At 38.1% G+C, this 26,833-nt stretch overlaps 1 protein-coding gene across 45 annotated transcripts in view; it reads left to right on the top strand.

Annotated features, from left to right (window-relative positions):
- Nrxn3 (neurexin 3) overlaps window positions 1–26,833 on the top strand; it is a 1,541,537-nt gene that overhangs the window by 446,522 nt on the left and 1,068,182 nt on the right. For 25 of the 45 annotated variants that reach the window (XM_063240986.1, XM_063240985.1, XM_063240979.1 and 22 more), the window contains 2 exons: window positions 1,850–2,151; window positions 7,740–7,901. In XM_063240986.1, coding sequence (XP_063097056.1) covers window positions 1,850–2,151; window positions 7,740–7,901 — 464 coding nt within the window. Of the gene's footprint in view, window positions 1–1,849; window positions 2,152–5,896; window positions 5,921–7,739; window positions 7,902–26,833 lie in introns of all 45 variants that reach the window. The other 20 variants (XM_063240987.1, XM_063240980.1, XM_063240946.1 and 17 more) reach the window with 1 other exon arrangement.

The following is a 26,833-nucleotide window of genomic DNA, read 5'->3' as shown; positions in this document are numbered from 1 at the left end:
CAGATGGACAGACCCCTTTGCTTAACCCAGTCTGTATAAACAGAAATATGCAGGTAGATGTGTTCTGAACACATCTGAACACACTGAAACTCTCTGGAACATATGAAAGAAAGTTCAAATTTTTCTTTTGCTTTCTAAAGTATGAAACTGAGGTTAATGTTTTAATGGAGTCGTAATGCTATGATTAATTGAAAAATATATAGAAAGTAGTCATATCTTCCCCAGTGAGTGACTCCTGTGTAATTTTTGCCTCATGATGAGCAAACATGTATTTTACTAAGGTAATTTATGTAAGGCTATGATGGTTGATAGAGATCTGATTTCTACATTTGCTGATGTTCTTGTTAATAAGACTGGAATGTAGTTCTGGAAAGGAAAACAGAAGCCTCTCAGCCTCACTTTTCAGTTCCCAGTTTCCAGAGGGGAAGCATGTATCTATATTTATATTGTTGCCAATTTTCTTTCATTAACAAAGTACTTTATGATAGCTTTTGACCAACCTTTATATGAAGTAGGACATGTTGAAGCTTTCTGACAAGAAAATAAAAGCAAGTCCACGTGAAGTGTATCAAAATTATAAATCAAATCAACAAATGATTGAATCTGTATCCTATTCTCTTATCTTGACAAACATCTTTGTAACTACCTGGAAGATCATTTCAATAATTTCTGGATACCTTGGATATTTTTTTGTTTTGTTTTTGGTACTGTGGATTGAACTCATGATCTCATGCTTGCCAGGCAAATGTTCATGCTGCTGAGCTAAATCCTTGGCCCTGATACCTTGGTTTTTATACTGGGAAATAGTAGCCCAGAGAGAAGTGGCCACCTTTTGGTCCTCAGCATGTGTCCTGTTCCCCTTCTGTTCCCATCTTTGGCTCTGTTCTGTCTCACCAGGAGTCTAATATAAATGCATGTGAATGCAATAGCCCACATGGCCAAAAATAGTTCCCTCAGTTCTCTCCATCCCTTAAACATAATGATATTGTGGTTTGTCTTAAGAAAGATCTCTCATAAAGAAAGACCTGTGCAAACAGTCTAGGCTCTTTGTGCATGGAATTATAGGGTCCCAGTGTCTGGAGTATGATTTTAAAAGAGAGCATGGGCCCCACTGGAGTGCTACGTTGGTCGAAGGGACCCCTGTGTTGGGGATAGGATGTGGACATGGGAAATTCAACCAGAGCCATCTAAAAGGAGACTTGTTCCCTCAGAGCAGAAGTCCCTTTACCTTGGGTTTAAGGGTGGTATTGCTGTCATGTCAAAGCTCATCACCAACTTTCATTTAGTTCACCTTGCCTGCTTGACCACTTTCTCAGGTCTGACTTCCTACTTACTGACTTGTTCACATTCCACTGGGCTCAGGATTCTATCATAGTAACCAACGTGAGCTGGGTGATTGATGGATAAAAATCAGGGCCAAATCTTTCATGGTAATTGATTTTTAGTTATTGGTCAATAAAAGGTGCCTATAGCTAAAGAGTCTTTAATCAGAATAGTTAATTCTAAACCATCTCTTCAATGACTATTTAAAGCCACTACTGAAACAAAAGCAGCGTAATCGTCACTTGGCCTTGCCTATGACATTTTTCTTTAGATTTTCTTTGAGTAGATTTGAAAGGAAGGCAACCGCAAGCTCTCTTGCACCATCTTGTTGTCTTTTCCCTGTGTTAACACAGTTTTTCTCCACTCCCCTCTTAGCTGTTTTCCATGGTATTAGTTAGATAGAAGCTGGAGGGAATGTTCAGTTGGTACCAGCAGGAGGACAGGGGCAGTGTTCTCCTTGTTATTTGCCTAAATCTGACTCTTGCCAGTCAAGTATTGACTGCTTTCTAAATTTATCTCTTTTCAGCTCGAGAGGAAAATGTGGCCACTTTCCGAGGCTCGGAGTACCTGTGCTACGACCTGTCTCAGAACCCGATCCAGAGCAGCAGTGATGAAATCACCCTGTCCTTCAAGACCTGGCAGCGGAATGGGCTGATCCTGCACACGGGCAAGTCGGCTGACTATGTCAACCTGGCTCTGAAGGATGGTGCGGTCTCCTTGGTCATTAACCTGGGGTCCGGGGCCTTTGAGGCCATTGTGGAGCCAGTGAATGGGAAGTTCAACGACAACGCCTGGCACGATGTCAAAGTGACACGCAACCTCCGGCAGGTAATGGCTGAGGAGAGAGAGGGCCTGGGCGGCTCCTCCTAGGTAGAAAGTGTGTGAAGCAGGTGAGAGGGTGCAGAGGGGCACAGAGGTGGGTCCAGCTATGTCAAAGTCTAATTTTCTCCCAGCTTTTGCAATTTCACCAGGAAAATGATTAAACTATGTTTCTACTCGTACTTCAAGTCTCCATTTGTACTTGCTGTTTAAGAAAAAAATCAGTTGCGTAGATAATAACCATGATAAGTATTTTCATCCCTTTTATTCTGCTTTCTGTTTTATCATTTTCTTAATTACATTGGAATCTTACCATATTACTGTTAAATTCACTTAGGGACAGCATTTTGTTTCAGCAGCTTGATGGATTTTCCTTATTCTTTGAATATTTGTTTTTCTTTTTAATTAAGTTAGACACAACCATGATGTCATAGAAAAAGTCTTTTTTTTGGGGGGGGGGGCTCCTTTTAATTTACCAGCCTTCTTCAACTTCATGCTAACCCCACTGTTGTGTTAACCTCTAGCCTTGGAATTAATTACCTGGGATCTTTCTGATCTCCTCTGTTTCTCTATTCCTTGACACGGTGGCCCCACCTTATTACTATCCTGTCTTTACCTCCAAGACTCTTCAGTTGACTGGGAGGCCTGGAAAGTGAAAGGACCCAAATAAAAATGTCAACTTGGGAGCAGCTTTCCTGATTCTGTCCGTGCTTGAGAACTCCCATCGCCTGCTGATTCTAAGCAGGCAACTCTGTCAGGTGACGACATTTTCAGAAGTCCAAGCCAAATGAAGTTGTTTGCAATTACATAACTGCTACTGCTACTGTACCTCATCAGGACATCTCAATATAAGAAAAGCATTTCCTATAGAAGTCAAGGTCTATGCTGACACTGCCTTTTTCATGTAGCTATTTTCATTTGGTTTTTCTACTTACGAATTTTTCATGAAACCCAGCTGGACAGCATTCATTCTTTATTAATCAGAAAACACTATACAAATTTCCAAGACATACTTATTGAATATTTTTTCCTGTGATAGATTGATTTAATGTCTTCTCACATAAACAGGTGTTTGCGTATGTTTTCTGTTTGATAAACATGTGACTCCTTGGTAACGCTAAACAAATGGCATAGCCTGGAATATTGTATGGAAACACACAAAAGTCAAAGCAGTGATTTCCACACTTAAGTATGTCAGAGGAGCCAGCTGTCTGAGAGATTCCATTTTATCTGTGGCGAAGTTGACCGATAACACAAGACTTAGAGTCTGCAATTAATACATGTGGAATTTGACTTTTTTGAGTCATTGTTCTGTTTTCTCTCCAATGCCAAAGAGTCCTATTGCTGATGATTTCTTTCATCATCTCCAGCTACAGCTACCCGAAGAGAATTTCTTATTGTCAGGAAAACTCAAGTCAAATTTGCTGATATAGAAGGACTTTATATGTCTGAAATACAGAGACTAGACCAAAAATTACATAAGATCTTTGTACGTTTTGATTAGCAGGTGCAAAATAATTCACTTTAGGCATTGGTTGGTGGAGGAGAGACTTTTGATGTACTGGAAAATAGTATCAGGGCAAGATTCTCATTAATTTGGTTCTCTCATTCTGTCTTACCCACACTCTTCCTATAAGTCTAGTGTAATTCCAATTTTCTTGGGAGAGGCAGACTTTTGTTTCTATTAAAAACACTTTTAAAAAATGGTATCAAGCCCCAAATAAGTCCTTTAAACCAGAGAGGGCAAATCAAACTATAATCCAAGTACTGTTTGTGATGTTTTAGTGAGAGTAATTTGAGGAAAATCACCCTGGAGTTCTCTGTTTTGTCCCAAGTTCTAAAGCCCAATTCTTTTTGGTGTCCTTGGACAAGCCACTTAACCTTACTACATCACAGTTTCCATTTGTGAAATGCTGATTACAATCCTTCCCAACCATGTGTGGTGGCTAAATATGCAAAGCACCTTATGTTCCAGAAGGATTATGAGCTCATCCATGGTCTTGGTGCTAGACTTGCTGTGACGTGCAAATGATTTACAGGCTGAGCATTCTGTTCCAAAGGTGACTGGTTCTATCTGATGCCAAGAATGTGGTTAAGCAGAGCTCTCTGTTTTACACAAAGCTTCAGAGATCCTTTGGTATCTCATAGGTAAAAGGACCCCTAAAATTGGACCTCTTTGAAATCTTGACTGAATTTTGGGAAATCTCCAAAAAGGAGAATGATTTTGCAAATGAAATCCTTTCAGTGCTGAATACTCTTAAGACTATCATTTTGCCCATTAAAAATATTTATGACATGTTTTTGAGTTCCCTAGAATACATTTGAAATGAGTAGCCCCCTGTCAAACTAATAGCATCATAAATATTTGATAACAAGCATATGGAAGCCTCATCTGCTGTTTTAGTAAGGTTCGATGGCTGCCAAGGCAAAAAAAATCCTCTAAGGAAATTTCACCTGAAGTCCCCTGGAGTATTCTTTACCAAATGGAGCAGAACTTTCCTCCTTTCTTTCTTCATGGTTCTATCTTTAAGCTAGGTCAGAGCCAAGCCCAAGGATTTCTCTGGGGCTGCAGACTGTAAGAATGAATGTGGACCATCAATATCTGTTCCAAACTACAGCTGGGATTAGAGGCCAAAGTAGTGAGGTATTTGTGTGTGCATGTAGGGGGAGGGTTTGCCTTTTACCTTGCCTCAGTCCAAGGTCACACCCATCATATTAATTGCTTTACTTCTGGGTACCTCTTTTGTTAAGCCACAAGCACAAAACTGCTGTTGTGTGTCTTCCAACCTTCCAGCCTCCCATCTCAGGATATGTTGGCAGTTAGCATTTAAAATCAGCAAAGAAATTAATTGTAGGGCTTCTCTAATCCTGTTCAACCTGCCATTCTTCCTGCTATCTGTACAAGAAGTTGCTTAAAAGCTTGAAAGGCATCTTTGAAAGGAATAGGGCTAGAGAGATTCCAACAGGAAGCATCCTGGCAAGGCAAGCAAAGTAATAAGCTGATCGGGTAATTAGGAAAACTAACCTTTTTATATATTTTAATGAATTTCACAGCTATTGTAAACTGAGAGTAAAGGAAAAAGACTGTTTCCCTCTGGTTGCACAAATGCACAGAAATCAAGGGGGTCTTGGAGTTTTGAACTGCAGATGGAATTTTAGAGTATGCTATAAAATGCTGTATAATGTAGCTGTTGATCTGTAAATGTATAAGTTCTTTCTAGGAGACTGTTATAATGGTTCATTCACTTAGTGAGATTCGGATGTTAAAAAATTCTCTTGGGATTTCAGTTCTGTTTATCTACAAATGGAATAGTAAACCTTGGTGGGGGGTCCTTTCGTTCAGAACAGTATGTGTTGGGGGTGGGAGGGGAACATGGGCAGTTTTCATTTGAAAGAGCCCACGAGAAGTAAGTATGATGCTAACCCTCACTGGGCAAGGTGGGGTCCAAGTGATATTTGGGTGAAGTGGGCACTTTCAGTGTGGCTGGTGGACAACAGCAGCTCCTTTCCTGGCTGTGCCCCAGTGGTGAGGTTTTTCACAGAGTCCTGGTCTCATTGTCTTCCCCCCTCTCTCTTTCTGTGTTGGGTGCCTTTTTTTTGAAAAACTAACACAAGATCATTCATGCAATGTGTCATTTTACTAACCGACTAATGTACTAACACCCTAACGACTCATCTTTGTTTTTAGTTTTTTTAATTAACAATCGTTCTGTTCACAATTTTTAATTTCCTTTCTTCCCCCTTCTCCGCAAAGCACTCAGGCATCGGACACGCTATGGTAAACAAACTACATTGTCTGGTAGATATCATTCTTATTGTCTCTTATTTTGGGTTTGCCGTGTGTTGCCCCCTTTTCCTACCCAAACCCCTCTTTGTTCCTCTTTAGACTTATTTATTCTCCTTTTTCATTTTTTAAATTAAATTAAATGCAAGCTTTTTTTTTTCTTAAAAGACAATAGAAAGGTATGAACCTGTCCTAGAAATAATATTTGATTAAATTTGATGGGGAATTTTTTTTTCTCTAGTTTTGATATTTTTCCCCCTAAAAGTATTTTTTTTAAAGAGTTTCTGCATTTAGTTAAATTTTCATTTTATTTTGTTTTCTTATTTTGCAACTTTGAAGTTACAGACTAGGGACGACAGAGATTCCTAGTGAGGCCTTCCTTCTCTCTGTTTCTTCCTGTCCCTCCTTCTCCTCCTTTGTTTTCCCTCCTTGGTACTCCTCAAGCCCTTCTCTTTCCCTTTTGTGTGGCCATGGCAGCCACAGGTGATCGGGGAGAATCTACTTCCTGTGTTCTTCCTTTCCCTTCTTTGTCCTTATTCCCTCACCGTGACCAAAGGGAGCTCTGCCAACTGTGTTCTCCATACAAACTCTGCATGGCATGGTCCTGTCTCGTGGAATTCCCATTGGCATCAGAATTTGTTCCCTCATTTTCCTCCTCATGACTAACAACCTACAAACCATCAACCCAGTTCCACTTTCCTCTATTTTTTTTTCCTCCAATCTTCATTGTCCTCTCATTCTTCATGTGTTTTGGGGTTGGGTTTGGACTTTTTCTTTTCTTTTTTTTTTAAGTGAGGGAGGTGACAGGCAGGGGAAAGATTATCCTTTAGTTTTGAGTGTTTCCTCCCACCCCCACTTCCATCTTGTTCTTTAATTTGTTTAGTGCATGTTAGTGTGGAGTGGATTTTGATTCCTTTATCTCTCCTCGCCTTTTTTTTGGCTCTAGATGATTTTTGCATGGGTGTGTCAGTGTATGGTGTGTGCATGCTCCGAGGCTCCATTTTTTCCTCTTTTCTTTACTCCTATCATGAATGTTGGGTGTCTGAGTAGTAATTCTTTTCGGTGGGCATTATTATTATTATTTCAGTTATCATGTCTATCATTTCTTTCTTTTTTTCTCTCTCTTTGTTTTGTTTATTTAATTTTTGTTAAAAGTTGCCTTTTTGGTTTGGGTCATTTCTTTTGTTGGTGCTGGTGATGGCAGCCAGGGGAGGGCAGTGGTTGGTGTCTGGGGTTAGTCTATGGCATGTATCATCCTTGACATATCAGAATAGAGAACTTCATCTTCCCTCCCTGAACGCATGTTTGTCAGTGTGATATGAACCAAAAAAGAAACAAATAAAAAAGAAAAGAAAAGCAAAAAAAAAAAAAAAAACCATTAACAACCAAAGACCAACCCCTAATGAACCCCATTGTCAAATGTCTCCTTTGCTGTTTCTCATCATCACCATAAATAACAATCATGTAAGAAATAAAAAAGTCATATTAGCAGTCAGCTGAAACAAGTGATATCGTCTGAGGATGGTTCCATTTTCTAGCCTGACTAAGCGTGCAGTGGGTAGAACAAGGTGCTCAGCGTGGCAGTTCTAATGAGCACACCTAGGACTCTGCAGGGATGATGCAGGCTTGGGGCTCAGGGAGGCAGACCAGAAAATGGAACTTGGCTGCACATACCCGAATCAAACCAAATTAGACAGAGAGCCTCACCAAAACCTTAAGCAAAGTGATACCATAAGTAGGGGAAGCCATTGGATTTTGATAGAACTCTGAGATCATTGTTGGGATTTTTTTTGTCCCTATTTCCCACCACTAGGTGACAATCTCCGTGGATGGAATTCTTACCACAACGGGCTACACTCAGGAGGACTACACCATGCTGGGCTCGGACGACTTCTTCTACGTGGGAGGAAGCCCAAGCACGGCTGACTTACCAGGCTCCCCCGTGAGCAACAACTTCATGGGCTGCCTGAAAGAGGTAAACTTAACACAATCCCACTTGGTGCACTCGGTGACTCTCAAAGATAGTGAGATTTCTTGGTCGATGACTGCTTCCATCCTCATATCTTTTCTATGACGTATGTGGTTGTAGTAGAAAAATCTTTGGACTTGGAAACACGTGTTATAACTTTTGGTCTTAAATTGGTTGGATGGTCTTGGTTTTGCCACTCAAATACTTGATGCCTTGGTTTCTCATCTAACTAATGAAGAATCTTAAATGAAATAACACAGATGAAAGTCCCTTGAAATCACAAGAATTAGATGCATGTGAAGTTGATTTTGTGTTTTGTACTTAGAAAGTAGAGATACTGTAGCTAAACGTGGCTCCAGGGTTGGGGATGTAGCTCAGTGGTATAAGTGCCTACCTGGCAAGCATGAGGTACTGAGTTTGATTCCTAGTACCACGAAAATAAAGTAAAAATGGCTCAAGTTGTGACAGTGTACCTTGTCTAAAATATAGCATATGTACTATTTTACCTTTGCCAGGCTTGGCATTCCCACATATCTCATTATTTGAAATGAAGGAACATTTTCAGAATGTAACACTATGGCTCAGAAGACTGGCTTTCCTTTCTTTTTCTTTTTCTCTGAAAGCTAGTAGCTGTAGCTATGAAAAAGCAGTGGGGCTTTGCCATTTCTCATTTATTACCACTGTAACTGATGTGTTGAGAACTCTGTCTGAGAGCAAAGGAGCTTCAGTCAAGTGTAAGTTCAATCTCTGAGGTCAATTGTTGAGGTAAAAAGAATCAGACTTGATTTGGTGGAGTTCTTTCAGAACACTGTGTCATCAGAGCAGGACACTGTACATTTTGTTTAATCTGAGCTAAGCTTGATTGCCTAAGATATCTATATCGTTTCCCCAGGGAAATTCCTTGGGATGCTAACAGTGCACTTTCCTGTAGATAAAAATCCCTTATGACATTTTATGAGCCTCCTCTCAGGGCATATGTTTTATTCTTATTATGGTTACTTGAAGTGTGTCGAACAGCAGACATACATGAGGTGGCACTGTGCATGCAATCATTCTTATCCCTGGACTAAGAGCCACATTGAAACAGAAACTGTTTGTGTTATACCTGACATATAATAGGTGCACAGTGAAGATGTAGAGAGTAGGCCAGTTTATCAAATAAATTATTGGGGACCTTTGAATGTGCTGCCACATTCTCTCTCTCTCTCTCTCTCTCTCTCTCTCGCTCGCTCTCTCTCTCTGTCTCTCTGTCTCTGTCTCTCTCTCTGACGCTGTCCGGGTAGAGAACAGAAAGCTTTAAAAGTCTAAGTGTCACTATTAGGTGACAAAAGTTAAACCCGTCCTGAAAAATAGTGTCAGTACTAGAAATAAGTGCACTTGGTAAATTTGATAACTCTTTTCAAGGCAAAGACTTTACTGTTTAGGACAAAAAATGAGAACTATAAGTGAATAATTGCAGTATAGGACACCATGTGTTCAGCGCCACAGATGAAATGTTCTGTTTGAGTGGAGGAAACAGAAAAATTTTAGGTGGGAGTCAGTTTTAGAGAAGAAATGACATTTGAGCTGAGCCTTGTTGCAATAAGCCATGTGTGAATTAAGAGGAAGGGGTAGAAAGGAGACACATGACAAAGGAGGGAAAAATCCAATTATAGTTTGGTATTGTTCTTAGCCAGAAGGACAAATTAAGAGGAGAATCCAAAGACAGCTTTCCTTTCTCTGCTGGATATTTCCTTGGCTTCTGCTGGCTTTAGGGATTCCGCTGTCATCTCTGAAGGAATGATGGTAGGCACTGAACACTCTTCCCTGGGATCTATTCTTATTTGGATAGAATAAAGACATAAGCTACTCAATGTCTAATGAACCCCCAAAGCTCTTAAACATCATTAAATCTTACTATATTGTTATTGCACTCTCATCAGAAAAAATATCACAATATTCCCATTACCCAGGAATGACTGAGGAATGAACAAAACATTGCCTGGGGTAGATTGCTCATCCATTTTCATAGTACAATAGCCCTGAGGATAGAACTTCCTGAGTGGGATGGGGTGGCCTTTACAGTAGGTTTTCCTCTACACCCAGGCACATTGAACTGTGTTTCAATTATATATTTGGTGACAGGGGAGCAATTTCTTAGCTATAAATCTTTCATCTACAAATCAGAACTAAATAAATGTAAACACACACACACGTACACACACACACATCCACACATACATCCACACATACACACATTGTTATGATTTGGGCCTAGATGTTCCCCTAAAGCCTCATGCAGTCATGGAGGGGCAGGCTTTTTGAAGATGGCTGAATCTAGATTGTGTTATACTTGGATTAAGGGTGGACAAGGAGTAGATCAGTTCACTCTTTCTCTGCCACGTTGCTCCTGTGCCATGTGTCATCCTGCCTTGGAGCCAGTGGATTATGAACTAAAATCTCTACCAACTATGAGCTAAATAAACCTTTCCTGCTTTAACTTTGGGTGTCAGGTATTTTATCTCAGCAAGGAGAGAAGGGTAAGGAAGACATGCACACATGCATGCACACGTACATGCATGCTCACTGTCGAAGTTAAAGGTGGTTCTGTTACCTGTTAGGTAACATAAAAGTTAAAGGTGGTTCTGAAAAAGAGTGGCAGTAATAGAAATAACTATAGTTAGTGATAAGAAGGAATCCCTTATCTTCAAAGCAGAGAACAAATCTGCATTTAAATTTCACCCTAGTTAGAAAGAGGAATGTCTTAAACATGGAGGGAAATGGTAGGTCAGAAGAAAACTGTAATAAGCCCTGCTCTCCTCTCTGTTCTGTAGGCAGTGTGATGGTTTTTCTAAGGGACCGGGAGGCCTTCTTATTTGCCTGAGTGCTTGAAAACATAACTTTGGGTCTTGTGAAATACTGGCATATTTTTCTTTCCATTTTATCATTGCAATGTACTGGCCTTTGAGCAAGTCTGGGGTATTACTCTCTTCTTGGTATTTGTCGTTGACAAATTAGTAAACAGGAAGGGCTTCCCCTATATTTAGATTTAACTCTTAGGATACAGCCCACATACACACCTTGACAATTTAACCTCAGAACAGTTTCTCTAGTTATTGTTCTGTACCATCTTCTCTTCCCATTTTCTTGCCTTTTTCTAGTATCTCTTTCTCTTTGTGACTTTAAGTTTTCTAAAGTGAGGTGGGTGTCTTTAAGTGTCATTTTCATCAAACTGGAAGCATGGTGAAGGGACAATGGGATTTCTCTCTGAGAATGATGGATGCTCCTTTGCCTTGGAACAAAGTTAATTCACTGCTAAAAGATACATTCTAGTTCTGCCTTTGAGCTAAAATAACTATGGATTTCAACTTCACTCATGCTTCCTAACTTGACATCTCTGTAAAAGCTACAAAAGAATATGCAAATTGTCATGGAATGATTGTGGTTCTCCATGTACCCTCAGTAAATTTAATGTCTAAACATCTTGTTTGTCTTCCTGTTTTCATATTTTGTCTGTTGTAATTTTTATTCTTTTCACGTCCCCAGACCTTTAGAATGGTTCTTAGCCCCTAGTATACTCTCAATAAATATTTTCTGAGTACAATAATATGTGTGTAGATTAATAAATATTTTTCTTAGGTAAGTGCTCTTAGCACTATTGATCACTTGAATTTTCTGGGATGACTAAAGAACATATCAACATTACAATTTTTGACTGTTTCAAGAACCCCTTAGGCATCTGACAGAAGGAAAACATGATATAGAGGGCTAGTTTTAGTCAGCAAGTCTTAGAGTAATGGATTGAAACTTTCTCAAGGAAAAATGGGATAGAAAAGGCTTTGAGGAAGGCATCAGACTATAATGAAAAGAATACTGAGTTTAAAACTCGAAAATCTGGTTAGGGATATCAGCTTTACCACTGGTTATATGGGTTGGAATAAGCTATTAATGTTTCTATGAATCTCATTTTTCACAACATGGATAGCATAAGGTTGCTTTTGCAGTCTTCTTGAGGACAAATGAAACACTGTACATAAACCAAATAGATTATATAATGATGTCTTGCTATTATAATTGTTAAGAATTATGTAATATGTTCTATAAAATGGTTTATGAACATAAGTGAATTAGCACATGTATATCTCTATATTTCCATAGTAGCAAGCCACTGTCAGAGAAAAAAGAAAATTATTCTGAGGTTTGCTGTACTAAAATTCTCTCATGCTTGCTGGAGCATCCAGGAGTATACTCTTCTCATTCTTCCCTGTTCCTTTCATTTATCTCCACCTCTCCCTTTTGCTGTTATCTTTTTCGAGGAACCTTCCCTGAACCCCTGGATGCAGTAAGTCATTTTCCTCTGTGGTTCTGTTGTGAGGAGATATGTTTCATTTTGTGCATTAATTAACTTTTATTGAAATTGCATGTATGTATCTGTTTCTCCTCCTACTGTTAGGTCATTTAAAACAAGAACTATATTTGATTCAATTTTGTATTTTGGTATAGTCCTTAGCATGTAGCATGTTTTCCTGTTTTTATTACACAAAAGCTAGGACTGAGAATACACTGTGTTATATAGGTGAGAAAATTAGTGTGTTAATTTAAGAGCATAATATATAGGGTAGAAGATTTGCAGATACATCTGCAAAGGTAGGTAGCAGCCAGGTTGTAGAGGATGTATGGAATGCTACATGTTTGAGCTTTATTCTCTAGGAAATGAGGAATCATCAAAGGATCTCAAACAGCAGAGTGACATTTTCTAATTAGCCTTTTGACCACTGGGTTTAATTCTTGTTGACTGAAGCTGGTCCATCTACTTCTTCGTGACCTTTTATTTGGAAAATTGCAGAGCAGGGATAGAAATAGTGGTCTATCAGTTTCAGCATCCAACAGGGAAAGTACCATTCTGAGCCTTAAAGTTTCTGCATGAAAGCATTTCCTTCTGACTCCTCAGTTTCTGGAAACCATGCCTGTCAGGACATACATTTATCTTTCCCTCTATCCTTGCTGTTATGGAGGTATTATTTTTGGACAAAATGAAAAATAGAAAAGGAAAATGCAGCCAAGAGTAGAGCTGTACCAGTAGTGACTCCATCAGATAGTGTACCTAACTAGGACCTGGGAGCTTTCTCAAGCCCTGGCAATACCTTCCTCGTTCTTTCAACATCTTTCTCATTTCTCCACAATCTATTTCTTCTCATTTCTGCAGTGTGTGTTTGCCCATGGGTAGTCCACGTGCAGCCTGAGACACCTGGGACTCATTGACCAATCTCAGCCCTCTTTTCTCTAATAGGGAAGAAGGAAAATCAGGAGCATAGGGAGAATGGAACACATATTTAAAGCAAGAAGGATTGGGTAGATCGTCATTGTGCTTATTATATTTCACATCCCTTTGTGATTATTAGCCATTTAAAACTGAATAGGGTTTTGCAGCCAGAGATAGTCTCTGAACAGATGATTAATGGTTTAATCTGTAATAACTTTACATTTTATAGAACCCGGGTAGGAGTCCACATCTGGTGAGCTAAGCTATTTAAAGCTGTGTTAATTCTGTTAATTGCTATACGTTTATTTGAATTGCTAGCACCTGTGGGCTTTGGGATAATGTGTTTGTTGTTGCTTTTTTTTATATACTAGTTTTATGTTATTTCATCTCACTGTTTTTGCTTCCGTCTCTTATGCCGTCTCTTGATTTCTCGCCTGTGCTTTATTTTGTATTGATCTCTGGCTTTTTCCCTAACTTTGCTTTGCAAACATCTGGGCTTTCAGGTGATATCAACTGCTTCTGTCTGTAAGCAGGTGAACTGAGGTCATGACATGGGGCCCTCAACATATTCCTTTATCCCAGCAGTGAGAACACTGTCAGAAGAGGATGAGCAGAGGCAGTGAGGGTCTGAGCGAGAAGATGGGGAGCTCTAGAGATACTGCCCTGAGTCCAGTCCTGCCTAGCCTTATCCCCTACTAGCTGCTTGATATTAGCACGCTACTAGGAGGCTCTGAGCCTCAAACTGTTCATCTGGAGAGAAATGTAACTTACTTTTCACATTTTTATGCAGGGATCTAATGAGAATTTGAAAAATGAAATTGCTTCATAAAATATAAAACACTATACACATGTTAATGTAGTTATCATTTATGTATTTTATTATTTATTAATTGAGACAAAATCCATTTGTTCTGGCCAAGGAACTACTTATTACTCTTTGCTATTTCTATAATTAAAAATTGCAGAAGTTAGGAGAGTTCAATCTACTTTAATAAAAAGAATGACTAAACGATAGCCTAACTACCAGGTCCAGTTTCAATGTTAACACAGCAGCATCTCTGGATATCCATCTCTTGATCTGTAAAGTGTGGACAATAATCCCTGTCAATCCAAATGCACAAGACCATGGAGAACTTCTCGCATATGTACGTGGAAGTATGAATTATTGCTCTGTAAAATGTGAAGAGCAAGGTTTTATTCCTGTTAGGAAAATGTACAGATACCGGTCTATGACTGAGTATTAAGAATATCTTGACAGAATGAAAGAAATAATATGAAAAGGAGACCAAGTTGAGTTCCACTCCTACTAGCTATGTGATGAGATGGAAGTGACCGAGCCCTTTCTGCACTTGACTTATTAAGGGAACAACTTATAACTTAAGTGCTTTAAGGGGTGCTATATTAAGTTAATTCACGTAAAATATTTAGGACACTGACATACAGAAAATCCTCAGAAAATTTTGTTTATTAAGTATCCCCATCATTATTTCATCACCATATGCTGGTATGATTACTGGGAAGGTTCCATTCCATTCTGGATGATGAGGATTAAAATATTAACTAATCAGCAGGTTAGAACATCTCTAGAGCTGACTTCTGAAAATGGTGAAGGCATTCAAGGGCATGATATAAATTAGGTTAAATCTGCCGATCCAGGAGAAGTTAAAGAAAACATGCCTATCCCGGAGCTTGAGAATTATCTTTACACATAGCAAGACTGTCTTCTGGAAGTGAGATTAAATGTAGCATACATACAGTATCCTTACAAAGAAGAACTGAGGCTTGTACCTGGAAGCTGGGTACTTAATACAATACAGGCAAGAATTTTCAGTAAGAGCATCCCCAAAGTGCCTTCAGAGTGTTCAGTCCAATGATACTTAAGGACTCCAAGCACAGAGCAGGTAACCAATTTCTCAGGTTACAATGGAGATTAGCATCAAATGAGCAGATAATCTTGATTTTATAGGTTCCTTCAGGTAGATTCCATAGCTTTACAATGAATGAGCTGTCTGAAAAGGAAAAAAAAAAATGAGGATGACTGATTTGACCAAACACATTGTGTTGAAAACTTTCCTCATTAATCTCCAAATCAGTTGACTATACACATCCTATGGAGACTTACTGGGCTGCCCTTGTGGTAAGAGTTGAGGTTTCCACTAACTACCATTACCTATTAATTATGTATAATTGTTTCCCTTCCCTTAGTCCTTCATTGATATCATTTCCAAAACCATTGCAGCCACCACAATTATAATCAAAATGACAACTACAAAGACTAACAATTATTGAGCACCCCACAGTGGGTATGCATGAGAAGGGTGTGCTTACACCACGTGTCATGATCCATTCATATTCCTTCATTTAATTTTCACAAAGCCTTGGAGAATTCTATTATCACGACCAGTTTGAATACAGAGAGATTGGGTGTGTTGCTCATTTACACAGTGATGAGCATTGGGATTGAGATTGGTAAAGACAGCTTCTACCAGGATTCCTGCTGCCACCAAGAGAAGGAAATACTCTCCCCAGGGAAAAGCTGGTTGTTTTGTGGCTACAACTGCTCTGGGGAATGGCCTCTCACTATCATTTAGAGACTCCACTTCATAGGAAAGGTCATTTAATCAGCCAAAGATATCTTGTTAGGAGACTGGATACAATTACCTATTTTTTTCACCTTGCCATTGATTTTTCTGAGAGGAAGGTGGTTTTTGCTTGATTTCCCACTTTGACTGGGCAAATTGACATTGCTCAGCCTGCTAATGGAGGAAAGATTTTCATTATGAGACCTTAGAGGGAAGTAGTTGCTGTCGGTATAAATACCAGGCAGTAGAATGCTTTTGTCTTGAGATGCATCACACACCTTTATTTTTGTTCAGCTCAATATTTTCCATGAAGTTGGAGCCATTGTCTCCATGCCTTAGACTTATGATAAATTTTCAGTCTGATTTTTGGGAGTCTCTCATATAGCTTTGCAATTTTTTTCTCTTTAGGAGAAATTCAGTGGAACTCATTGCTTTCTAAAAATGTCGCTTATTTACAGCAAATGTAATCTACCACAACATTCCCACTGAGACAAAATCTCTTGTGTCTTCAAATGCCTCAAAGGAGATAAAACAAACTAGTCCTTATACACATATACCTACAGGGATGAAGCAATCATTGAGCTAATTAATTGGCTAATGTTTTTCAAAATTGTTCTGCAAATGCAGAAATGATGTTTCCATTAGTGTGATGGTGCTTTTGTAACCTTGAGCTCCATTGTGCATGTGGACAGAGTATAAAAGCAAATTTTTCACTTCCCAAATCAGTGAAGACCCAGCACAGGGTAACACCAATTATCCACCAATAAAATTCTCCTTCTACCCTCTTCCAAGGCCTTGCCCTCCTCAGCTAATCTCAGCATATGGTGTAATGTCTCATGGGCAAAACAGAACTGTTCAAGTTGTGCTCCATAAACCTCTCTCCCTCTGACTCCCTAGACTGACCTCCAGAGACACTGTGTTCTTGCCTCCTGGGTAATAGGAGGAACTCTTCTCTCCAACTATAAATAGTATCTTTTTTATGTTCTCTGAGGTGTAGCTTCCTGAAAGGCTCCTTCTTTTTTAGTTATCCTTGGTCTTCACCTATGTTTATCCCCTCAACTAGAGACAAGCTGAAAATGGTTTCTTTGATACCGTCTCCTCAATTTACACCTTAGCTCATTTCTTACTTACCGAAATACTCCTTGGGAGAGATGTACATATGTATGTCCTATTTTTTCTATCTCATGCTTACCCCATAAGCCTCTACATTTGCATATGAGACTCTGCAGGTTGGTAATCGCCAGTCCTTTGGTAGAAGTTTTTGTTTTCTGTTTCTTAAGTTAGAAACACTGTATTATAGGTTTGCACAGTTCAGCTAACAACTTCATGGCATATAATTGTTGTTAAAGTTCTCATCACAATGTTCTTTAATTATTTGTGTTCAGAAGTTTAGCCAATAGCCTGAGTTTCTAGAAGGCAGGAACATGAGTTTATATGGGTTACATTGTTCCTTCAGTATTAAATGTAGATCCTTAAATATAAATTTTGGAAAATACTTTTTAATAAATTAATAAATATTGGTAAACATCTGTGATAGAAGCATGATTCCAGAGTTCTAAAACCTACTTTTATTAATTTTTCATCAGCATACTTGTTCCTGAAATATTCATAGAATGCCTGTACTCTCCTAAGATTTGTTCTCAATATAGGAGTTCATCTTTAATGTCAGCCTAAGATCCTAAGCTAATGGAATGGGAATTTGGTTAAAGGAGACTAATGATAAATTTGAAAACAGCTCATTAAGATATTTTCTAGCTGAGTAAGGTGATGCACGGCTCCAGAAGTTTTCTCATGAACCTTTGACTTCTGTGTGTTTCCTACAGACACATGTTCCTCTCTACTATATCCTTGCATAAAATCCCTCCCTTGACTTGAACCTTCTTGGTCTCAGGAAGAGAAAGAAGGCAGCTTTCTAGGAGATGGTTGAGAAGAAGACCAAACAAAATGGTTATGAGGGTGGAAAAATAAAACATGAGAAAGCCAGCTCTTGATGGTTGAGGTCCATTTTTCAAAAAGAGGTGGGCACAAGTACTAAATGTGAGAAGAGCAATTTTTCAGTTATCTGTAGTCCAATGGGTTTAGAGCAACTGGTACTGTCGGCCTATTCCTCAAGATGGGAAGCTTAGAGCAAGCTGTTATCTTTTTTTTTTTTTTTTTTTTTTTTTCTGATCCATCTTCTTTGTCTTTTCCTCAACAAATCAGTTTCAAATCCCCATTGCTAGTTCCCTCTTTATGTCTCATGTTTTTCTGTCCTTTCCTTTCTGGTTTCTTTATGCTTCCATTCTCTCTGCCTTGCCTGTTGTGGTATCATAAATGTTCTCTCTTCCATTCTGCTGCCTTTGAAAGCATTTGACTCAGCTTTGGCTCTTGGTACTGTTCTTTGGAAAGGCTCAGTGCCCACAGGAGCATGTCTTCTTTGGCTTCTTACCTAAGATATTATATAGATTAAGTTCTACTTTTTTGACTCTTCCTTATAATTCCTCTCTGTACTGAGCCACAGTCCTAACTTGAAATTATTTATAGCACTATATTTTGAATCTTTGCCTCTAAATCTTGTTTCTTTGGTTCTTTTAATGAAGCATGTATCTCTTTCTCTCCTCTGTCTCCTACTGTTATTTCTAGGATGTGTCTCATGGCATCCTGCTTGACTGGTCACTGCTCTGACAGTAGTTTATTATTTTTTTTATTTCTGAATTCCAAACACACTTATATAATATAATGTGGATTAAGACTTTGAAAGTAGATGGTCAAGTTCAAATTTTTGTGTTGTTGCTTCCTACCTACGTGCCTTGGGCAAGCTATTTTCCTTTTCCAAAAGTCATTTTCTCCATCTATAAAACAAGTATCTGAATAGAACCCCACATAGAGTTTTTACGTGGATCGAAAGAAATGATATAATGAAACTTCTGAGTCTGACATGTAGTGAGTGCTCAATAAATATTAGCTATCATCTTCATTCATTTGATCCTTTCCATCCTCTAACAGTCATTTGTTAGCTTTTTTTTGGCTTTCATATACTTCCTTTGAAGGAAAAGATGTTTTTATAATTCCAACAATGCTCAACATACTATAGGTTTATTAAAGAAAGTGGAAAGTAATTTATGTCCCACAAATGAATTTTTCAACTCACCGTGAGAAAGTTGCTATTTGTTCCTGTTACATTTTTTGACCGTGATTAAAATTCTTACATTTCAGAATAACTTTTCTTTATAGATTTAGTAAAAAAAATCTTATTCCTACATAAATGTATATGTGTATGTGATACATGAATGCAATAATATCCTGTGTTTTAAATTCCTAGCAATCAAATAGGTTGTAATGAATACTATTTTTCTTAGCATTACTTTTCTTCATAGACATTATTAAAAAATTCTGATGGGTAATGTTTAAAATGCTGAAGGAAACAACATTTAGTTGTAAAATTGGGTACTGGTTTGATGACCACCAATCTCTCATTCAAGTCTAAAATTCTTATGAAGCTTAGATTGCTTTGCAATGCATTAGAATCTTCCAGTTACCTTTAAATGACAGATTTAATGAACTTCTCTTATGTTCTAGGCAAAGTTGTCTGGAATGCAAGGCAAGCTGTACAGTTTCTTCCTCTGAAAGATCCTGTAGTTCAGGGGCTGGCAACTTTAGTAAAGAGTTAGGATAGTGGTTCTCATTTGGTTCTCAATTTTGACTCTAGCGAACACTTGATGGTGCTTGGAACTCTTTTGGATGAGGAGTTGGTAGATGGATGGGAGTAAAAGGATAAGGAGAGGAAGAGGTTAGAGGGCACTACTGGTATCTCATGGGTGGAGGCCAAGACTGTTACTATATTTTACACTCTACCATTCAGGGGGAAGACCTTTTATTATAAAGAATTATTACCCAGCTCCAGATCCATAGTACTGAGGGTGAAAAACTTTTGAACTAGATAGTAAAAAGCTCTGGTTTTGTGGGCTAAACTGTGTCTAAAGCAACCACCAAATTCTGCTCTTTTAGCGTGCAGGCAGCCATAGATACTTCACAAGCAAATGGATATGTTTGTATTTTAATGTAATTTTATTTAGAAGAGCAGGGAGTAGTAGGCTGAATTTGGCTCAAGGGGATATAGTTTGCTGAATTTTGCTTTAGTTGTAATGGAAGATTATACCTGATAGTTATAATAATAATTATTTTTTCGTGCTGGGAATTGAACTCCAGACCTTGTACTTACAGGAAGGCAATGTACATTGAGCTATATCTCCAGTCCCAATAATTATAATTATTAAGATGCATACATAGAACAAGGTTTTCACAGGTTTATACAAAAGCCTCAAATAGTGGCGCTTAGCTGATCTGAGATATCACCCAAGGTTTACTAGTTTGATAAAGAGAAAAAACATGAACAGACTCTTTCTTTCATTCAAAATGAGGGGTTAGCAAAAGTAACCATTTGAAGGAGAAAGAATAGCATTAGTGAAGACACACAAATGTGAGATACCTTAACATGGGAAGCCAATAATAAAAAATAAGAGTAATGCTAGTAGTCGTAATAGCAGCTTGCAATTTACCTAGTGCTTACCACATGCTCAGGATCCTCCAAAGCATTGCTGGGATGAAAAAAACAAATTAGGCGTAGGATGTGTGCATGTGCCAGAACTATGGTTTTACTTTGTAGGTGGTCAAAACTGGGAATGAGAAGACTAGAAAGGAATAATCAGTAAGACTTTTCAGTTGATAGAGTGTTTGGGGTAAGGGCAGGAAGATGCCACATGTTTCTGGCTTTGGTGACATGGACTGAAGGTACAGGTGGTGGAAGAGATGCAGGCTTAAGGGAAAATGATGCCTTGCCATGTTGAGTTGGAAGTACCTGTATAACCTGGAGCTGAGAGTCAAGTTCAGACATCTGCAGATATAACTGTAACCTGAGTATAAGAAATGTAACTTAATTAGAATTGATAAACTGAAGTAAGAAAGCATATCAAAAGAAGAAAAATATAATTTTAAAAAGATCACAAAAGTAACTCTATTTAAAGAAGGATATACTTAAGAAAAATTAGAGAGTAATAAAAGAAAATGCTGTCATGAAATCCAAGAAAGTAGAATGTTTCCAAGTAAGTGGTGTAACCAACAGGATTCAGTGTTAAAAAGAGGACAAACTGAGAACTGAAAGCACCATTGTTGCTGAGAGTTCAGAAGTCAAGAGTAACCATTTTGTGTTGCTTTTGACTGAGAGACTTAATCACTTTGGACTTTAGAAACAACAAAGTCAGTAGAAGAGAAGGTAAAGATAAAGAAAACTAATGTTAAAACCATATCTGCTGGGTTAATTCCAAGCTTTTATTATGTATTCATTAAATAAAGAACATATAAGAAATTTTGTTAAAAATATTTCATAGTTTTGAGTTGCTTTACATTATAATGCATTTCTTTATGCAGTATTTCTACAATGTGTGTTTTGAATTTGTATTATACTTTCTCCTAATCGATGGGCTCTATATAAATTTAGTAATGTGAGTTTGAGGGGCTCATATCTGTTTATCAAAATACAATATAAAACTCACAGTTGCAGAACACTAAAGCTTTGTGAACTGTATTTATGGGCTTCACAAACAGAATACAAACATAGATTTGTAATTTTAAGGCACCAAGAATATCTAAAAGAATGTGAATCTGGTTAAGTTCAATTTAATTTAAGGTATTTGTTCAATGTCATGCATTTTTAGCAATAATGAGAATATTTTTTCCTTTCAAGACAACTTGCCATCTTATGTTTTGTGTATTTATTGCACAAAAGATTTACAAAAGCTAAAGGTGCAGTCTGGAGAAAGCATTTACATACACAAAGCATTTGATGCAACCAGTCACAAAGAATGCTATTATCACATGGCAGAATCAGTGATATGCAGAGATTCATATCACGGACTTTCAGAAGGGTGAGACCCGCATGAACTGCAATGTAGAGAGCATCTCGGTCGACTATTCCTGGTTAAATATTTTTCTTTTCTGGAGAGAATTGAAACAAACCACATTACTTTAACAAGAGATTAAATGCATGTGATGGAGAACGAAGAGGTAATTAAAGCCATCAAAATATTGAGAGAGATGATGTTATTTATCTTTGTGTCCCCAAGCCATTCACTGTGGCTACCATTTATTAAGTATAAGTGTGTGGTGCATTGATTGTGTTTGGCCACTGGATTAGTGCAGCTAAGGTAGGTTTGACCACATGCTACATATGTGGTTGCTAATGAGAAAGAGAATAAGGTTCAAGAGAAAGTAACTTTAAGGACACCACTTCTGAAAGATTTGGAGTGAAAATCGTTTTGCTAGGGAAGTAAGTGTCCCATGCACTATTACTGGATTTGGACACATCCACTAAGCTTCTCTCTACATCATAGGGTACTGATTCATGAAAACATGATCTTATGTAGTGAATGAGAGAAATCTGCTCAAGATGGACAAAGAAGTAGCCAATGCTTCCACCATTGTAGTTTCTTATGAAATAAATGTAAGGTTAAGAGAAAGCATATATGAAATATAGCCTGGTTACACCAACAAAGCTAAGAACTGGTTTTCACCTTTAAGGGTTTTATCGTACTGAGAGTTTCATAAAAATAGCTTTGAGAGTGACTGTTCCCAGGTTTTTAATTTTTATTTTTCCTAGCTTTTAGTTCCTATAGGCAAAAAAGCACTTCTGAAAGAGATTTGAAAGTTGCGGACTTGATAACTCTGCAAGGTGTCAGGTTTCTTTCTAATGAAAAGCTTATCAGTAAATGTGCTCAGTGATTAATTACCACACTAGGATTTATTGGTTAAAACATAGTAGAATGCCCATTATCTTTATGCAAATTTGTATTCACTGTAGGTTAACTTCTGTGACCTGAAATCTAAGTCACCTGTCATAAATTAACAGATTCAGGTATCCTCCCCAGGATTGGCATATTATGGAACCCACACATGAGAGGAATTTATGAATCCTGGGTGAGGCTTTTCCTCTAGATTGCTTCACAAAGGCCAGTAGAGATAATCATTTTGCAGGGGTTATTCTGTGTTTCTATTTTGTTTTGAGTTTTGTTTATTTTACAGGGCAGCTGGGCAGTCCAATTTCCAAGCCATCCATGCCAAAGAGTATTATCCTGGAAATTATCAAATTCAGATGCTGCTGTGTGTAGTTCTAAGAGACTTATCAAGTTAAGGGTGTGGCTATTAAGATAAAGATCCAGTTCTGCAAACATCTTAGTTTAGGCTTCTCCATTAGAATGGCACAGACTGGGTAATTTGATCAGCAAATATTTGTTTCTCCTGAATCTGGAAGCTGGAAAGTAAAAAATGATCATACCAGTAGATCTGGTATTGTGAGATGCCACCTCCTCCTTTTTAGATGGCCTTATACTCATCGCATCCTTACATGAGAGACAGCAGAGACCATCTTTCTCATCCCTTTCATATTTCTTTACATAAAGGTACTGATTCCTTTCATGAGGGATTCACCCTTATGACCTATTTACCTCCCAAGAATCACACATTCAGATATCACAATGGGGATTAAGGCATCGGTGTATGAATAGAGGGCACAAATATCCAGTCTGTAGAATGAGGTAAGCCCTTTTGTGACTCAGACTCAGAAAACTGAAGTTCACACTCATCTCAAATCTTTTGAAAGGAGTGTATATCTGCGACAATCATCCCAAATTCTGGACCTCAGTGGTCCTATGTTGCAGTGTAGCAGTGGCTGCAACCTAGTGGCTACATGGAAGCCCATAGCTCAGCAGTACTCTCTGGGTTTGCAGACTTGACATTTTTCTGCCCAAAATGGGGACAGACATAGTCCCTATCTGATAGAGACAGGGCCTCCTGTCTCTATCTGAATGGCTCAGTAATAAGGAAATCCAGGGCCTTGATGGTTTCTCAATTCAAACTTTGTTGCCTTGATGTTGCAACAAGGTAGAAGCTGAGGCAGTCAAAGCATATTTGATTTTAAAGGAAAGATGGTGTTTGATGTTCTAATACATTTGTAGGCATCCACTGATTTTTCTGCGTGCAGTGGAGAAACTTTCTGAATCTATGGAGCCCTAGCTGGTGCAGCTTACCCTATGCACACTGAAATCTATCATAAAAACTGAGAGAACTTAGAATTTGAAGGATAAGGAAATCATTATATCTTTGACTTCAAGTAAATCACTGATATTCATAAAGGAAAATAGAGCCTTTCATGCCTAGGGCATGTGTCCAGATAATTTTGGTGAAGATTAACATTTCTTACCACTTTGCAAATGTTTATGTGTCTGGGACAAAGTAAGTTGGGTTTCCATTGCTGATCCATTAGCAGTGAGTGTGGTGGGTAAAAGTTCCTTAGTTGGTCCCCAAGGTATAAGCAGTTCAGTGTTTATAGGCTGTTAGTGAGAAAGGGAACCTGAGAGGCAGATGGCTTGTCAGCCCTATACGTAGGACATTTATATCTTTCAGGTGTCATTAAATTGTTTTACTTCATCAGATAGAAGTAGTATTTACTGTCTTACACTAAATTCACTGCCTTACTTGAAAGTGTCCACAGGAAGTATCCCTTAATCTTTATAATTTCCCATTATAAAACAGAAAAGGCTTTCGATATGTAAGGCTGGTAAAAGGGCTGTAGATGTCAGAGGAAGCAGAGGAATGACTGGTCAAAGGAGCACAAAGGTAGCCATGTGTCCTCAAGATGCTTATGTTCGCTGTGGGATGATGAGAATAGAGGCCAAGCCACTGTGCCAGGCCTGGAAGAAACTCTTCTTCATTAGTGAGGCTGTGCTGGGCCAAAAGTGACTTTGAAAGCTTGATGGTCTAACTTGACTTCTTGTCCTGTGAACTGACTTACTGCCTAACTGAGAGATGGGTTGAAAGAATTTCTTTATCACTTGGCTTCTGGGCATTGGAGGTAGGAGAGAATCTGTCACTTGGGAATCAGCCTGGGATCATCTATAGGGACCAATCTATGAAAGGGAGGAATAGAGGGAACAGAGTAATCTCAAAGTCTCTAAAAGTAAAGACTGGTGAGATGGCTGTCTTGAGACCCTGTTAAATACAAAGAGGTCAATGAGAAGAGGTCTAACAGGAACATCAAGTATAGAGATCCAGGAGACTTTCTGGCCCAGTTCATGTCCATTAATCATATCTTTATCCCTCTAAAAGCTTTTGGCACCTCTATAGTAGCCTTCCTTGAATCCTCATTGAGTTAATTTTGTCCCAGACCAGTGGTAGCAAACCTATGACATACATGTCTCAACCTGCTATTTATTATCATTGAAAGCTATAAAACGTTCACCATTATTACCCTAGACCAATTTCTGAGTTTGAGGAAAGCTTTGAGCTACCCCTAGGAAAATGACAAGAGCAAATAAGTTTGATCACTATTGCAGCTCAGATAGACTGGTAGTATTGAGGGAAATTCTGATGTTATAGGAAACGATTTTGCTTAAATTGCAATGTAGTTTTCTAGTCTATGTTTTAAAATCTGGCTGTTTGTATAAACACACTTAAGCATTCTATACTATATACTGAGTGTTTAAAATTTACTGAAATGGCATTGTACTGTACAAATTTTTTGAATAACTTACTTTTTGATGCAACATTTTCAAGATTTATTTATGTTGATTCAAGTAGATTTCATTTGTTCCTGTTTACTGTTATTTAGTGTCCCAAACTGATTTCATGTATTCCTTTCCCTTTTAGTGTGGCCATACATTTTTCATTTTCAGTTTTTCAGTTTTCAGCTAAAACTATAGTAAATACTCTGTTATATTTTTAATCCGCATTTGTGCTAGAGTTTATCTAGGACATATACCAAGAAGTGAAATTGCCGATGAGTCATATGCTGGGTATAGATTTAGTTTTGCCCACTATTGCCAAATTGCTCTACATAACTGTGTATAAATTTACATTCTTACAGGCTGTATAGGTTCCTGTTTTCCTGCTTCCTTGATGTTTTTTGGCATTGCCAGTAAACCAGATAATATAGCATAAACCAACTCAGTATAGAGTAAATGAGATTTACACTGTAAAACACATACCTAAAGTCCTTTCCTACTTCAAATTCCTTGTTCCCACTGGGAAGTCAGAGACTTCAAGAGTGTATAAATTACACATTTTCAACTTTATTTCTTACTACTGATCCTCTATGAGAAGCGTCCCATTCAGGTGTCCGTTTGGAACTAGTTACTTCTATGTTAACACAACTTACTCCCTTTTCCTTTAAAATGATTTTGGTTCTTCCAGTCCTTACAGAATTTTATTACCCCAGTCTCTATATCTCACATGTAACATCTTTTAGAAATGTCAGGGTACCTGAGAACATCACAGGGTCATACTCAAACCCGGATCAAACAAAACACAACTGCATCTCGAAGGCTCACATCATGACTGCTGTAGTGGAAAAATGAAGGAATGAAAATTGTTGTAAAAGACTGTTCTCACAGAAAAAAATGTGCCCAGATATGTTCATTCTTAACCTTCTTTAGGCCTCCCTTTTGTAGGTTGTGGATGGGTAAATATGAAATTCCTGTGTTCACCCTGGAATTTAAGATATGTGATTAAAACTGATGATGTTAGTTCAGTGCTAGATCATTTGTTTAGCATGCATAAGGCTCTATGTTTAATTCCAACACACACACACACACACACACACACACACACACACACACATACACACACACACTCATTTACTCAGATATCCATATACAAAGTGATGATATGAGAAAAACTTTTTTCTTATATTTTCTAAATACTTATTTTGGTTGTATGATTTTATAAAAAGAGAAAAACTAAAAATACCTTAAGCTTAGCCCAGAGGTCTAGCAGTGTAACAGATTGCCCTTAATAAATTTCAATTTGATGACTACAAAAACCTACCAGTGCACAAGAAACTACTAAATTTTTCAGAATAAATACATTGAGATTATTATTATTATTATTATTTTTTACCAAGATCGTCAGGTTTTTCCCCCACATTAGAACAAGGGTGTTTACTTAAGTATTAGGTTGCTGGGAAGTAAGAGGGGAAGGTGACTGCTCTTGAGCCAGAGACTCCAGAGATCCAAGTTCCCGATCCTTTTTAGATACTGACTGGAGTCTTCTCTTCTGAGTGCTGAGCTTTCAACTATTCCCCACCA

The sequence above is a fragment of the Cavia porcellus genome, unplaced genomic scaffold (genome assembly GCF_034190915.1).
Source record: "Cavia porcellus strain 051 isolate PalLab524CR breed Dunkin Hartley unplaced genomic scaffold, mCavPor4.1 scaffold_31, whole genome shotgun sequence".
NCBI classification, from domain to species: Eukaryota; Metazoa; Chordata; class Mammalia; order Rodentia; family Caviidae; genus Cavia; species Cavia porcellus.
The sequence above is the reverse complement of the archived record's forward strand: the minus strand, read 5'-3'. Positions and strand labels throughout refer to the sequence as shown.